The sequence below is a fragment of the Scardinius erythrophthalmus genome (genome assembly GCF_964197995.2).
Source record: "Scardinius erythrophthalmus genome assembly, chromosome: 8".
Taxonomy (NCBI): domain Eukaryota; kingdom Metazoa; phylum Chordata; class Actinopteri; order Cypriniformes; family Leuciscidae; genus Scardinius; species Scardinius erythrophthalmus.
Window position 1 is genome coordinate 22767775 of NC_138228.1, and position 12655 is coordinate 22780429.

Consider the following 12655-nt stretch of genomic DNA (forward strand, 5'->3'; position numbering starts at 1 on the left):
ACACACACACACACACACACACACACACACACACACACACACACACACACACACACACACACATACACACACACATAGAGAGAAGTATGTGGGCTATTTAACTGGAATTAAATCAGTGTGACTCCACACTATGACTCACACACAATAAAAAAATAAAAAACCTCATGCATTTCATGAAAGATAATTCTTTCAAATAAAAATATGAATGAAACTATCAGGGGGTTTTGTGACTTTCATGGGCAGTCAAAATATTATTGCAGTTGTTATTCAGTGTGAAGGACTTTCTAATAATTTCCTGCATTAAGTAGTCGAATATATTAAATAAAAAAAAGAAAAAGAAAATCCTGTTCAACAAACTTCCTTTAACATCATAAGTTTGGATGAATCCCACAAAGTTATATTTTGCTCCAAAACCAATAAGAAAAATAAGAAATATAGTTTGTTTGCATTATTATTGTTATTAATTTCATGACAATTAAGCACATTATCTCCCAAAATTCTTCTCCATTTCTAATTCTCAATACACCAGCATGAATTCACTACCAAATATATATATACAGTATATATATATTTGGTATATAAAAAAATTATATATATATATCATGATGTATATCATGATGTATACTGTAAATACTTTGCAATGGAAATAATATAGTATTTCATGTTTCTATTCTAGCCCAAACAAACTTATACATATACAAATGCCCTTTGCATTGCTCACAGTATATTCAGAAAAATATCAATTTCATAGCTCAAGATTCTGTTCTAAAACGTTACATCTCTAAATCCATTAAACTCACGAACACTGAATAAACATCTTTATCGAAAGACTGGGTGATTTATTAAGTAGGCTATTATGTCATGTAATATTTGGGGGAGCAGCATGCATTTTGATGAGAAAATGTCATTCAAGTGTCATACAATTTAATGTGACTATATATCAGCCAGAGGCACAAGTTAACATGAGTCCAGCTCCTATAATGAAACAAAGAAGACTTTTGAATTATTCCTACATCAATTTGTACATAATAAGATGCTTTAAAGGGTACATAACATGCACAGTTTCACCTTATCTCATGTTAATCTTGAGTACCTATAGAGTAGTAGTGCATCTTTAATATCTCCAAAAAGTGTTTAGTTTTATTATATTTATTAAAGAAAAATACAGCTTTCCGATTCTCTCCGGAAAAAGCCGAGGTCCTGGAGGCGGAGCTATAGAGTCAAGCGGTAGCGCTGATTTCCAGCAAAAGACAGAAATCTGATCCAGTTGTACTTACATGAATGGGGTCTTTTATCACTGGGACCACTCCACGTTTTAATAGCAAACGATTTGCAAATCCAGCGTCGACCTGGGCCTTGTTAATAAAACATTCGTCACTGAAATGGCCAGAACACACAACCGCACTTGGTACACTCCGTTGCTGCCCCGGAAAAACAAACTGCATCCACTGTCTGTTCCTGTAACACTGGGTTCTTTGGAAAGCTGAACACGGTAAGCTTTCCCTCACATCCAAAAACACACTTTTTTGAAGACATTCTTGAACAAATCCTATGCAGCGCTGGCTGCCGATGATTTCCTGTTGAAGCGCGTTTATGTGCACGGTCTCTCGCTCTCCTCTGGTCGACGTGCGCGCGGGCGCGCTTTTCCGGGAGAAATGCTCATATAAGGAGTTCCACTCTCATCTACGTCATTAGATCCACGATCGAAAAAAAACAGCCGAAACTTGTACCAACCCGGAAGTAAGATTTTTGGCACAGAAATTCTCCGTTATTCGTCCAAAATATATTTTTTAAACTTTGCCCATGTTTAGCATGAGAATCCATCTCTTTAACACTGTAAACAACTCTGAATACATGAAACACCATTGTACCCCCCCTTTAATGTTAAGCTGACTGCTTTTCTTGACGCAGTTCGAGTCCTGTATCAAGTATGAGTTTATTGGCGTTTTTGTTAAATTAACTTTTGCCATCAAAAGCAATAAAATTCCTTGTTTTTTAATCTCTACAATACAATACACAATCATGTAGTGCAAATGGTTTATTGTAATGGGCATATTGCACAGGCTTCACGTCTGGCGTAAGGTCACAACTTAACACGGTAACCAGTTAAACCGTCTATTTATTCGGCAGGATATAAAACTTTAGATCAGGGTTTTTTAACTTCAGTTGTAATCTTTACAAAGAGTAAAGATCAAGCACCTAACAAGGTATACGCGTGTTAATTCGAATAGTTTGTTTTCCCCAATGGCATAAACAGATATGATGTTTTCGCTGGCGTTCCCAGTTAGGGCTAGATGATATGACCTAAAGTCAAAATCTCTATTAATTGAACATTTTACCTCGATTACATTTAATGAACAATTTGTTTTTGTCCTCATAGTTCATAGGTTTGTACTATAAATATGCTCAACTATTAAAGGTGGGATTTTTTTTATTTGACAATATTTGAAGGAAACAAACTTTGATGTTAGCTTGAGAAAGCCCAAACCTTGAACCGGGACTCGAACTCGGGTCGCCTGAATCGCTTGAATGTGTGAACTGGCAAGCCTTAAAGCACATACAATTGACACAGTTTTGTGAGGTTTGAGTTTTCCTCCATGTTGGTTCTATGCCGCTGACTGGATGGTGCAAAGTCACGTGACTACACACGCAGTAGTATGTTTTTAAGGGGAAAGTATTAACAAGCATAAGAAAACGAAATAACCGGTTAGATGTTATGAATTGCGATTTCGATTACTTTTCGATTAATCGTCCAGCCCTAATTACCCTAATGGTAATTTAGGGTGTAATTGTCTTAATTGTCATGAAAAATAATGCCACAATGAAAACAGATGTCTGAATAGCCATAAAATATGTTTCATTTTCTTTATTCTTATATATTTTGGGGCTGAAATATGACCCTGACAAGTTCTTGACTTGTCCGATTTTGAATTTCTGATAGGCTATATTTCACTCATTCATTCACAGCCGTTCTGATACAGATCTCGTGTTGATTGTCTCGAGTGTAATGAGCTGCTAATCACAGCTTTCCTGATAAGAGTCCTGCATTGAGAGAGTTCTGATGGGTTTCACTTCAGCAAGCACAGATAAAGTGAATATACTCTCTGATTGTTTTCATCTATGTTCTGCTTCATCAGCTGCGAATATAAAGCTGCACTTTTGCAGTCTGTAATGAAATATTTTTCACCGGCGCAGCAGGGTTTCTATGATTTCTCATTTGTTTGAACGAAATAAAAAAAATCTTTTGGCTCTTAAAATATGTACTTGAGTCAAATTTATTTGAGCACAATGACAAGAACCACTTGTTCTGGGGGTCTAGTGGCAATAAAAGCGTCTTTGACTTATAGCTCAGTTCTGAGTGAGACAATACAGCCTTTTTTGAAAAGTAATAAAGAATATACTGATTTCTAGCTGTTGGGTAGCCGCGTCTGTTTCTGGAAATGTATTCAGAGCAAAAGTGCTTGTAAAATCACTCTACTCAGAGCTTTAGGTTGCTTAAGGGGAACAAACCAGACTATTTTATTTAGTAGACATACTTTAAATGAGAACACAGCCATGATTGGCCCCTGCTGTTAGTTCTCTGAGCTTGATTTTCTGTTGTGCTGTTTGCAGGTACAGTATTTTGATAACTGACTATTGTGATTGCAGTTCAATATGAGTTGTAAAAAAGACATCAAATCCAATACAAATAATAAACAGTGATTGATTTTTTTTTTTCCTTCCTTTCTCCTCCCAGGCTATTATAGTTCATTTACACAGACGTGCACACATTTGCTATTTCGTTTTGTCAAATTCAGTCCTTGCTGAGACATTGGCCACAAACATACAAATGCAAATATGCAAACACAGACACAAATTTAAAGTTTCCCTCAAATGTCTGTGCCATTAAACCACATGTTTTATTATTAACCCATAAACGGTGCCCTTGTTGCATTATTAATATCATCCTGACACATTTCAGAATGCAATGACATGAATCAAGCTAATGTAGCTAGAAGCGTTTGTGTACTTGCGTGGAATGTGTTTTGGGTCTTTGATGGAGATAGATAATGTTTTATTCAAAACTGTATGTGGGTCAATGATGATGTTCATTTTTATTTTGGTCTGGATCGATGCATGTATTAAAAGCTACATTAAAAATGCAATTCTTAAAAACGAGGACTGTACTGAAGTTGTTTTTTTATTATTAATATTTAAGAAAATATTATTTTATTAAACTTGTTTACAAGAACAGATATTAATGAATGAATGAATGAGGCATTTATAAAGCACTTTCATATGTACTACTGTACATATATACATATAAAATATATATTAATATAATACATTTATTTAATAATATAAATTCTATTTTTGTATTAATATGTTATATTTTATTATATTAATTAAATAATTTTAACTGATAATTTATGTTACTGACTTGGTGGTAGCCATTTCGTTTTCATATGACAAGAAAACCATTTTCAGGATTTTTATTTTCTTATCTTAAAGTTTCTTAATTTATATAAAAAAATGTTTAAATAATTTAACTACTTGGCTTGTATTTTTAGAATTTCAAGAATTGTCATCTCCTGATTTTCTTTGTTTGTCATTGACCCACATGCAGATTTGATTGCCTGTGAACTGCGAGAATTAAGGAGTGTGTTTGGATGAGTCGTACAGAGTAGACTGTGGCATGAGGAGATGATGTCACGTCCACACACACACACACACTCACACATACACATACACATACACACCTAGCACTGTCAGTTCCTTAGCCAGGCCTTGCATCTGATAAAAAGCGCTTTGTCATTTTAATGACTGACAGCTAGAGTGGTCTGAGCAGGCAAATCAGTGAAGCGCGGCTAAAGAGGCAGAAGAAGCCCCGCCCACCGAGAGGACACCGCTAGGCAGAGAATGAAAACTCCAACTGTCACAATGCATTATGGGTAATGGAAGAGTGCCCATGCCGTGGTGATGTTTATTTCTCCCCTTAGCGTCCGCATTCAGAAACACCAACACGGTACAGGCAGATGAGTGGACACATTAGTCAGTTACATAAGGCAAAAGTAGTGCATTCTAATGTATATTCTGATGTTATTCATTTACATATTCTGAGGGAGTGTTTTCAGTATCTTCTTCAGCTCCTGTAAAAGGAAAGAAATACGTCCAAAATATACTTGAAAAGCAGAGAAATAGAGAAAAAATGTGTGTGTGTTTGTCTTCTCTAATTAATGGCAAAAAGAATGAGACTTTTAGCTCGTTCTGAAGCATTTGTCCTCCTTACATGAATGATTCCTCAAATCTTGTTTGTTGTTGAGTAGAGCTGTGGTATTTACTAAGTGATCAGACGTATGTGATGGGGAACAAAAACATAAAAAAAAAAATAATATCACAGAGACTTGTTGGACTCTTGAAGCAGTATGCAACACCTTAGTAACCACATAGCAAGTTACTATGTGTTTGCAGAAGTGTTGTTGGTGGTTGCTAAGTAATTAGTAAGTCTGAGTTGCTATGCTATTTTGCTATGCAGTTGTTACAGAGTTCTGGAGCCAGTTGCATAAACCGCTGAGGCTAGTCTTACAAGTTAGTCATCAAATTGTTTTCTTTATGACTGTTCATAACTTTTTTAATCAGTTACATAAAAAACTTAGACTGGCCTAATTTAATACCGAAAAGTTAGACTGATTTCCTCTTGACTCCAGACAGCAACATAGTGTCGGCCCAGATCCGGCCCACATCTGGGCCATGTGGAATCCACGTGTACCAGATGTGGGCCGGATCTGGGCCGACACTATGTTGCTGTCTGAGTATTGGGGTAATACTAGATCTAAAGACACAAGTTGTGTCCCAAATGACACACTATATACTATGTACTCATCAATCGTGTAGTTCATGAACTATAAGGTTGTTTATGTTTCAACATTAGAGACTGACACTGAATGGTTGTAGATTTTAGTATTCTGTGTGGATTCTAATTTACACCATAATAGAACAAAACATCTTAGCAACCACATCACTATCAACCAAAGCATTCACATGGCAACACTGAAAACTTTTCAGGAAGCCATATAAACTATTAAACAGAATAACTTAGAAACGGCATACTGTATACATCATGATTACTGATTATATAAGTTCTGATGAACCATTTTAAGCATGTGTGTGTTAGTATTTGACTATTGCTGAGGTTTGTGTGTATGTTTGTATTCTAGGTGCAGGAGCTGCAGAGTCCTCCCAGAGCCAGTATGGTAGTTAAAGACTGTGTGAAGGCCTGTCTGGACTCCACCTACAAATACATCTTTGACAACTGCCATGAGCTCTACAACCAGCTACTGGACCAGGTAAGAGCAGAGACTAACCAGCAGGGTTAAGAAAGGATCTAAGATCAGTAAAACCACAAACACACTGAAGTACATGAATGCAGATAATGTTTCCACAAGGTGCGCTTTAGTGGGCTTTGACACCAACTGTCCTCTTCTATGGTCAATTTTCTCTTTTAGACATCATCTGATCAGTGCTCAACACTAAGGATGTTTCTAATGGCCTGGTTAGGCTAGTGGTTTAGATTTTTGCTAAATAAATAATGATGGGTGGGTGGATAGATGGATAGAAATTGTCAAGACTTAAAAAAAATGTGTAAATGAAAAAACGTGTGGCACTGGCCCGATCGGTCCATCGACAATCTGTTAACCTTACTGTCGAGCCCTGGTGTTAAAGTTTGTAGCGGCGACTTGAATAATAACACATGCTGTTGAAGAAAACTCAATCTGTGCCTTGAGAATTGAGATTTGTTAAATATGTTAAATATGTAAAACTAGACGACACTCTGGCTATGCATTTTCTAAGAAATAACATCTGTGATGTGTGGTGTTTCTGGACAAATTATGTGTGTGTGTGTGTGTGTCACATAGATAGCATTAGTGTGCAGAACGAGAGAACAGTCTTTCCTCGCTGGAAGAGAGCGTTTCTTCTCACCCCTGTTGTAAAGTACATGCAGTGTTATGACACTATTTCTGATGCTGTTGATGTGTATGTGTGTATAGCTAGTCTCTCATTACAATGTCACTTCGATCTGATCCCTCCAGTCAGACACGACAATGAAATTTCTCATGGTCCATCCACACTACACACACACACCAGCGCAGAGACATTCACGCATTCACACACAACATGATCTGATTCGTTGACCCCAGAATCCCCGTCACAGGGATCTGCTGTGAGCACCGATGTCACGCTCGCTCAAAGTGTCATTAAAATCTGTCTGTTTTCTCTAGAGGCGGCGTTTTCAGTGCCTGAAACACCCCAGATGTGCTTCAGACTGTTTCTTGTGTCCGTATTTCATTGATTTTTAGTGTATATAGAGTGATAGTTCACCACAAATGAAAAGTCAGTCATCATTTACTAACCCTCATATTGTTCCAAACCCATCTACATTATATCACCATTATAAAGAATATTCATGTTGCTCTTTTCTAGATCTTGACCAGAGTTTGTCAACCCCCAAAAGCACAAAAATAATTGTGATAAAAATATAACAGTCGTTCATATGACTTATGTGCTATATTCCAATAAGCCACTAAGTCTTCCAAAGCCATATGATAGCTTTGTGTTGTTTTTGAACCTTTGAACCATTATGACCCTTTTCACAAGATGTAATATAAATCTATGGTGTCCCCAGAATGTGTCTGTGAAATTTCAGCTTAAAATCCCCCCAGATCATTTATTATAGCTTGTCAAATTTGCCCCTTTTCGGGTGTGAGCAAAATCATCCAAAATCCCAGAAATAACCAGTAGCGAGTGCAAAGACTCAGGAAGAGGTTGCAACTTTTAGATTCACCTGGACGTATCTGAATGGTTAGTGGATACATTTATGTAGTTGTTATGGAGTTACATTGATTCATCTCATCGACTTGCAAGTACCATCATGTTTAACTTTTACACAAGTTGACACAGTTCCCTGAGGTCTTTATAAGACAGCTGTGACATCTTTTGGTCCAACACTGTTCTGTGCTCGTCTGTACAGCAACGACAGAACAGTTTGCATGCTTTTTACTCAAACTTCGGCCTTTGCGTTAGAACTGGTTACACTGTTGTCGCTTGCGAAAACCAAATGGTGGCGCCGTGGGGGGTAAACGTGCAGATTAAGGGGAGCGAAATCGAGTTGATGTATTTTAAAAGGCAAGCCATTAATTTTTTCCACTCTTATTGCACTCACTCTGCACGATGACATTGCACTCTCACTCTCGCTCGTATCCAAGGTAAATCATCACCATTGTCATTCCTTACATGTGTTTTGTTGACCTATAATGACATCGTCATTGGCTAAAATGTTTTCCTTGGTTGCTTTACTTCCTGAACAAGTACGCACCCGAGTCCGAGCCTTCACATTCACGCGAATCACGCCACAGTTCAAGTGCAACTGAACTCAGATCACCTCCTACATATAGTCTCAGGTTCAGCCCTCCCTGGTCTGTATGACAGCTTTCACATTACCAATTTTTCATTCAAACCGTGCTTCCAACTAAAATGCCAGTGTGAAAGCACCCTTACTTTCTTTAGTTCAATAGCACTGAACTTTTTGGGCTGATCTCCCTCATACTTGTTTTTGTTGCTCCAAAGTCTCATTCATCCTGAAAAAAACTAAACTTTTTGGCTGCTTTATGAGTTCTGTGCTGCTGCTGCTGCTGCTGCTGCTGCTCAACATTTACACTCATTCACATTATTTACATTTACTGTTTAATCTACAGGAAAATCCTTTTGCAGGTTCCTTTAAAAAATAGCTTTCACTATCCATCTGATGCACACAAAAATGACCAGAAACGAACTAAATAACACGCTCCGAACTGATGGATTGGCTTTGTGCAATTTTCTGGCATTAAGGAAATTTTCCGGTGTTTGGAAATGAGTATTTGCTGGGTTGATAGTTAGTGCTTCTTCCAAAGTTTTCCTGGAACAGTCTTTAAATCTTTTTAATGCATCTGAGTTTTTCGAGCGTGTGTCTTCCTGAAGGTATTCCCCTGGCGATGGCAGATGACTCATATCTCTAAACTGAGGGATTCAGTTTATTCATATCAGTTTCTGTTTGTTTGCAAAAGAGAGACGTCTCACTTTGTTCTCCTGCGTCAAATACGTTTTCATCTACAAATAATCAGTTCATTCTTGTATTCAATCAGTATGGTAGGTTTGCAAAGAAACAAAATAGTTTCTTTCTTCTGGACAAAAAAAAGAGCGATTATTTAAGCTTTATCCAATTATTTTTTTTTTTGCTTACAGAAAATACTTTTTTTTGCAATGTGATTAAGCACAGTTTTTCCACTTTATTTATGTTCTCTGGGATCGCCATTATATGGAAAAAGAAACAATACCATCCATGTGTTATTTTAGTCACATTTATACAAAATGTTAATATTTATTATTTTTTTAATAAATGTATTAGCTTTTTTTATATTTTCAGTTTTCATTTATTTATTTATATATATATTTGTGTGTGTGTGTGTGTGTGTGCGCGCTTTGGTCAGTTTTATTCGTTTTTTAATTATATTTCCATTTAGCTTTAACCTCATTTTAATACTTCATTCTTTTATTTCAGTTAGTTGCCAATGAAGTATATTTAAAAATATAATATTTCGAGAATATTAATATTTTATTTTACTTATTTATTTTTATTTCTGCTTTCTTTTAGTTAACAAAAGCTATTTTTAACCATACATAATTTTTTAACAATAGTAAACAATAACACTGATCCTATCCTGCAGAAATAAGAGTGTTTCTGTCTTTACACATTAATCGAGCTCTCGCTGGCAGGACTGGAAAACACACTTTCGTCCTCAGCGACTGAACTAAAACGTGTAACTCATCTTCTAGCAGACAGCAGCAGCGCTCAGAGAACTTACATCAGCCCTAAATAACAGCTCGGATTCCCCAAAACGCAGCTAAAATTACAAGCCAGAGTTTCACTCTCGCTAGTGGAGAGGCTTATTTTTAGTCTCAGAACTGACCCATCTTCTTTAACTTAGGCAACGGCCCCATGAAGAGGAAAATAGGTTTTTATTTGGTGCTACAGGAATGGGTACATTGAATGTTCCTTCTCTGGATGTCTTATATAAAAAATGTAACGGCATCACTAAGAGGTGGGTTGGTATGTTATATAATCATGTCAAAAAGCTCTTAAGACACGTGCAGGGGGAGTCGGAAACAACCAAATCCTGTTAGTGTGTTGTGAATGAAGGAGATCCATAGAAGAGAGAGAGAGAGAGAGAGAGAGAGAGAGAGAGAGAGAGAGGTGGAGAGGGAGAGGGAGAGAGGGAGAGAAAGAGGGAGGCTGAAAAAGAACAAAGAAACAAGGTTGGTGGAAATAAAATAGAGACATACTGAGTCAGAACAACTGGCAGAATATTCAGAGTGATAAAAAGATGAAGAAACTGACAGAAAATATTGATTGACTATGGCAAGAGAAATGTCAAGTGTTAGTAGTAAGATTTAATTAAAACATTTTTTTTTTACCTTTATCCAATCATCTATGGATGATTCGGGTATGTGAGGCATTGTATTATCTATCTGACTTTCCAAAAAAATAAGAAAAATAAATTAGATTTTGCACAAAGAAATTAAAATAATTATATCAGCATATTTTTTTTTTTCCTGACACTTAACCCCAGTTTTTTTCATACTATAAAATAAATTACATTTCATAATATATAATTAATGATATTAAATTATGTTTAAATGATAAAACTAATACTTATTATTTTATTGTAATTGTATTGTAATATTCATTGAAATAAATTATATTCATTTTACGGTTTTAATGCTGATTTAAATAAAATAATAATTTATTTATTACAGTTGTGAACCACCATTAAGAAAAAAAAAAAGGGAATTTAAAAAAAAATGCAAAAGTAAAAATCTGGATACATTAGAGCAATGAGAATGTACTTAATTGTCATGAAAATAATGTGGTCTGTTGTTTTCATGAGATTCACCAATCTAGGCTACCAAAGAAAGAGAGAGATTAACCACTTTACATTTTCATTTATGTCCTTATTTAAGGCACTTTCCTACCAAAGTGATGTAGAAATAAATTTCACATATTGCATAAGTAGCAATTAGCAGGACAGGTAGCTGTGATTTACACGGTGTGCGTTAAACTCACACCTGAAAGAACACCACCAGAAACCCACAATAAAGTGAAGCCCTCAAAGCACCTTTTAATTAGAGCTACAGTAAGAGTTAATTACAGTGATATGCAGAGGTCTAGATGATTATAGAGAGATAGTTTACATCTAACTACTTTGAGCAGAGTGTCTCCATGTGTTTACTTTTCTATAACCATATCAATTAGACAAAACCTGCTTACGAGGACGGGGTCATTTGTCAAAAACATACCAACGACAAATTCATACATTTAAGTAATGAATGTTTTGTTTTTATGCTAAATGCAGATTATCTTCTTTGTAGAGGTGTATGGTATGTCTTCATGTGTCCTAAAGTTTCAAAAGACATCTCAACAATGTCTCAAACTGTGCTCAGATTTGCAAAGATACCAAAGTCTGCAAGGATAGTAAAATGCTGTTTTGTGTTGAATTTAGTCTCATGAGCAATGAAATAGCAACCTCTGGGCAGTAAAATAAGGGTTGATGTAAGATCTGGATCTTTGGAGCTCAGGATAAAAATGAGTCCAACCCCGCTGCAGGGCCTCATTTTAGAGAGAATCACCAAACACTGTGATTTTATTGAAGGCAGAAAATAACCACACAGAAAAAACTGAGAGTGTTTGGAGTGGTCCATCTTCAGCGAGGGAGGGGAGGGGGAGGAGGGGGAGGGGGGGGGTCCGAGGGGGGGGAGTCCATTATGTGTCAGTGAAGAATGAATCTCTCAGGAGGATCAGCACACTGAAGCGCCAATCTTGTGTGTGTGTGTGTGTGTGTGTGTGTGTGTGTGTGTGAGAGAGAGAGGTTCAGGTATACTCTATGTTATAAGGACAAAATGTCCCCACTAAGATGACAATATCCAAAATCCTTGTCCTTGTGGGAAAATGTTTTGGTTACCATGAGGGGTTTAGAGGTAGTGCTAGTATAAAGGGATAGAATATACAGTTTGTACAGTATAAAAATCATTGTGTGTGTTACGGAAATATTCCCTTTTGTCATATGGGTCATGTTATCTCCATTCATGTCATCACACTCTTTTGTGTGGAGGAGGATTGGTTTCTCATAGCTATCCGCCGTGAAACACTGATTGCAACCGGATAAATTAGAAAGGATTTATATCATAATGTTTTACTGTTCTATTTCTTTCCTTGTCTTTTTGTGTGTGATTTATCAGTGCGCACTATTCCAGAGACAGAGGTTTGCCTTTTGTAATCATCATGTGTAGTCATTTGCTCTGAAACAGCTTTCTTTTGCAGTTGATGTCACCTCAGCCAATGGGCGTCAAACTCCTACTTCCGTACCGCCCAATTTTCACCATCTAGAAAAATCCTGTTCTAAATTATCCAGTTGCAATCCGTGTTTCCTTTTTAATCAGTTGACGGCACTAAATTATAGCTATTAGTGTATCTCATCTTTAATTCAAAATATAAAACCCACAGACACACATGCCCTATAAATTAGAATAAAATATGTCTTTCCTTCTTATTCTTTTGCTCTGGAATTTGATCCTTAGTTTCACA

General features: G+C 36.5%; 1 protein-coding gene across 1 annotated transcript in view; it reads left to right on the forward strand.

Moving 5' to 3' along the window:
* unc13c (unc-13 homolog C (C. elegans)) overlaps positions 1 to 12655 on the forward strand; it is a 279919-nt gene that overhangs the window by 72025 nt on the left and 195239 nt on the right. The window contains exon 16 of the mRNA XM_081373262.1: positions 6198 to 6326. Coding sequence (XP_081229388.1) covers positions 6198 to 6326 — 129 coding nt within the window. The remainder of the gene's footprint in view (positions 1 to 6197; positions 6327 to 12655) is intronic.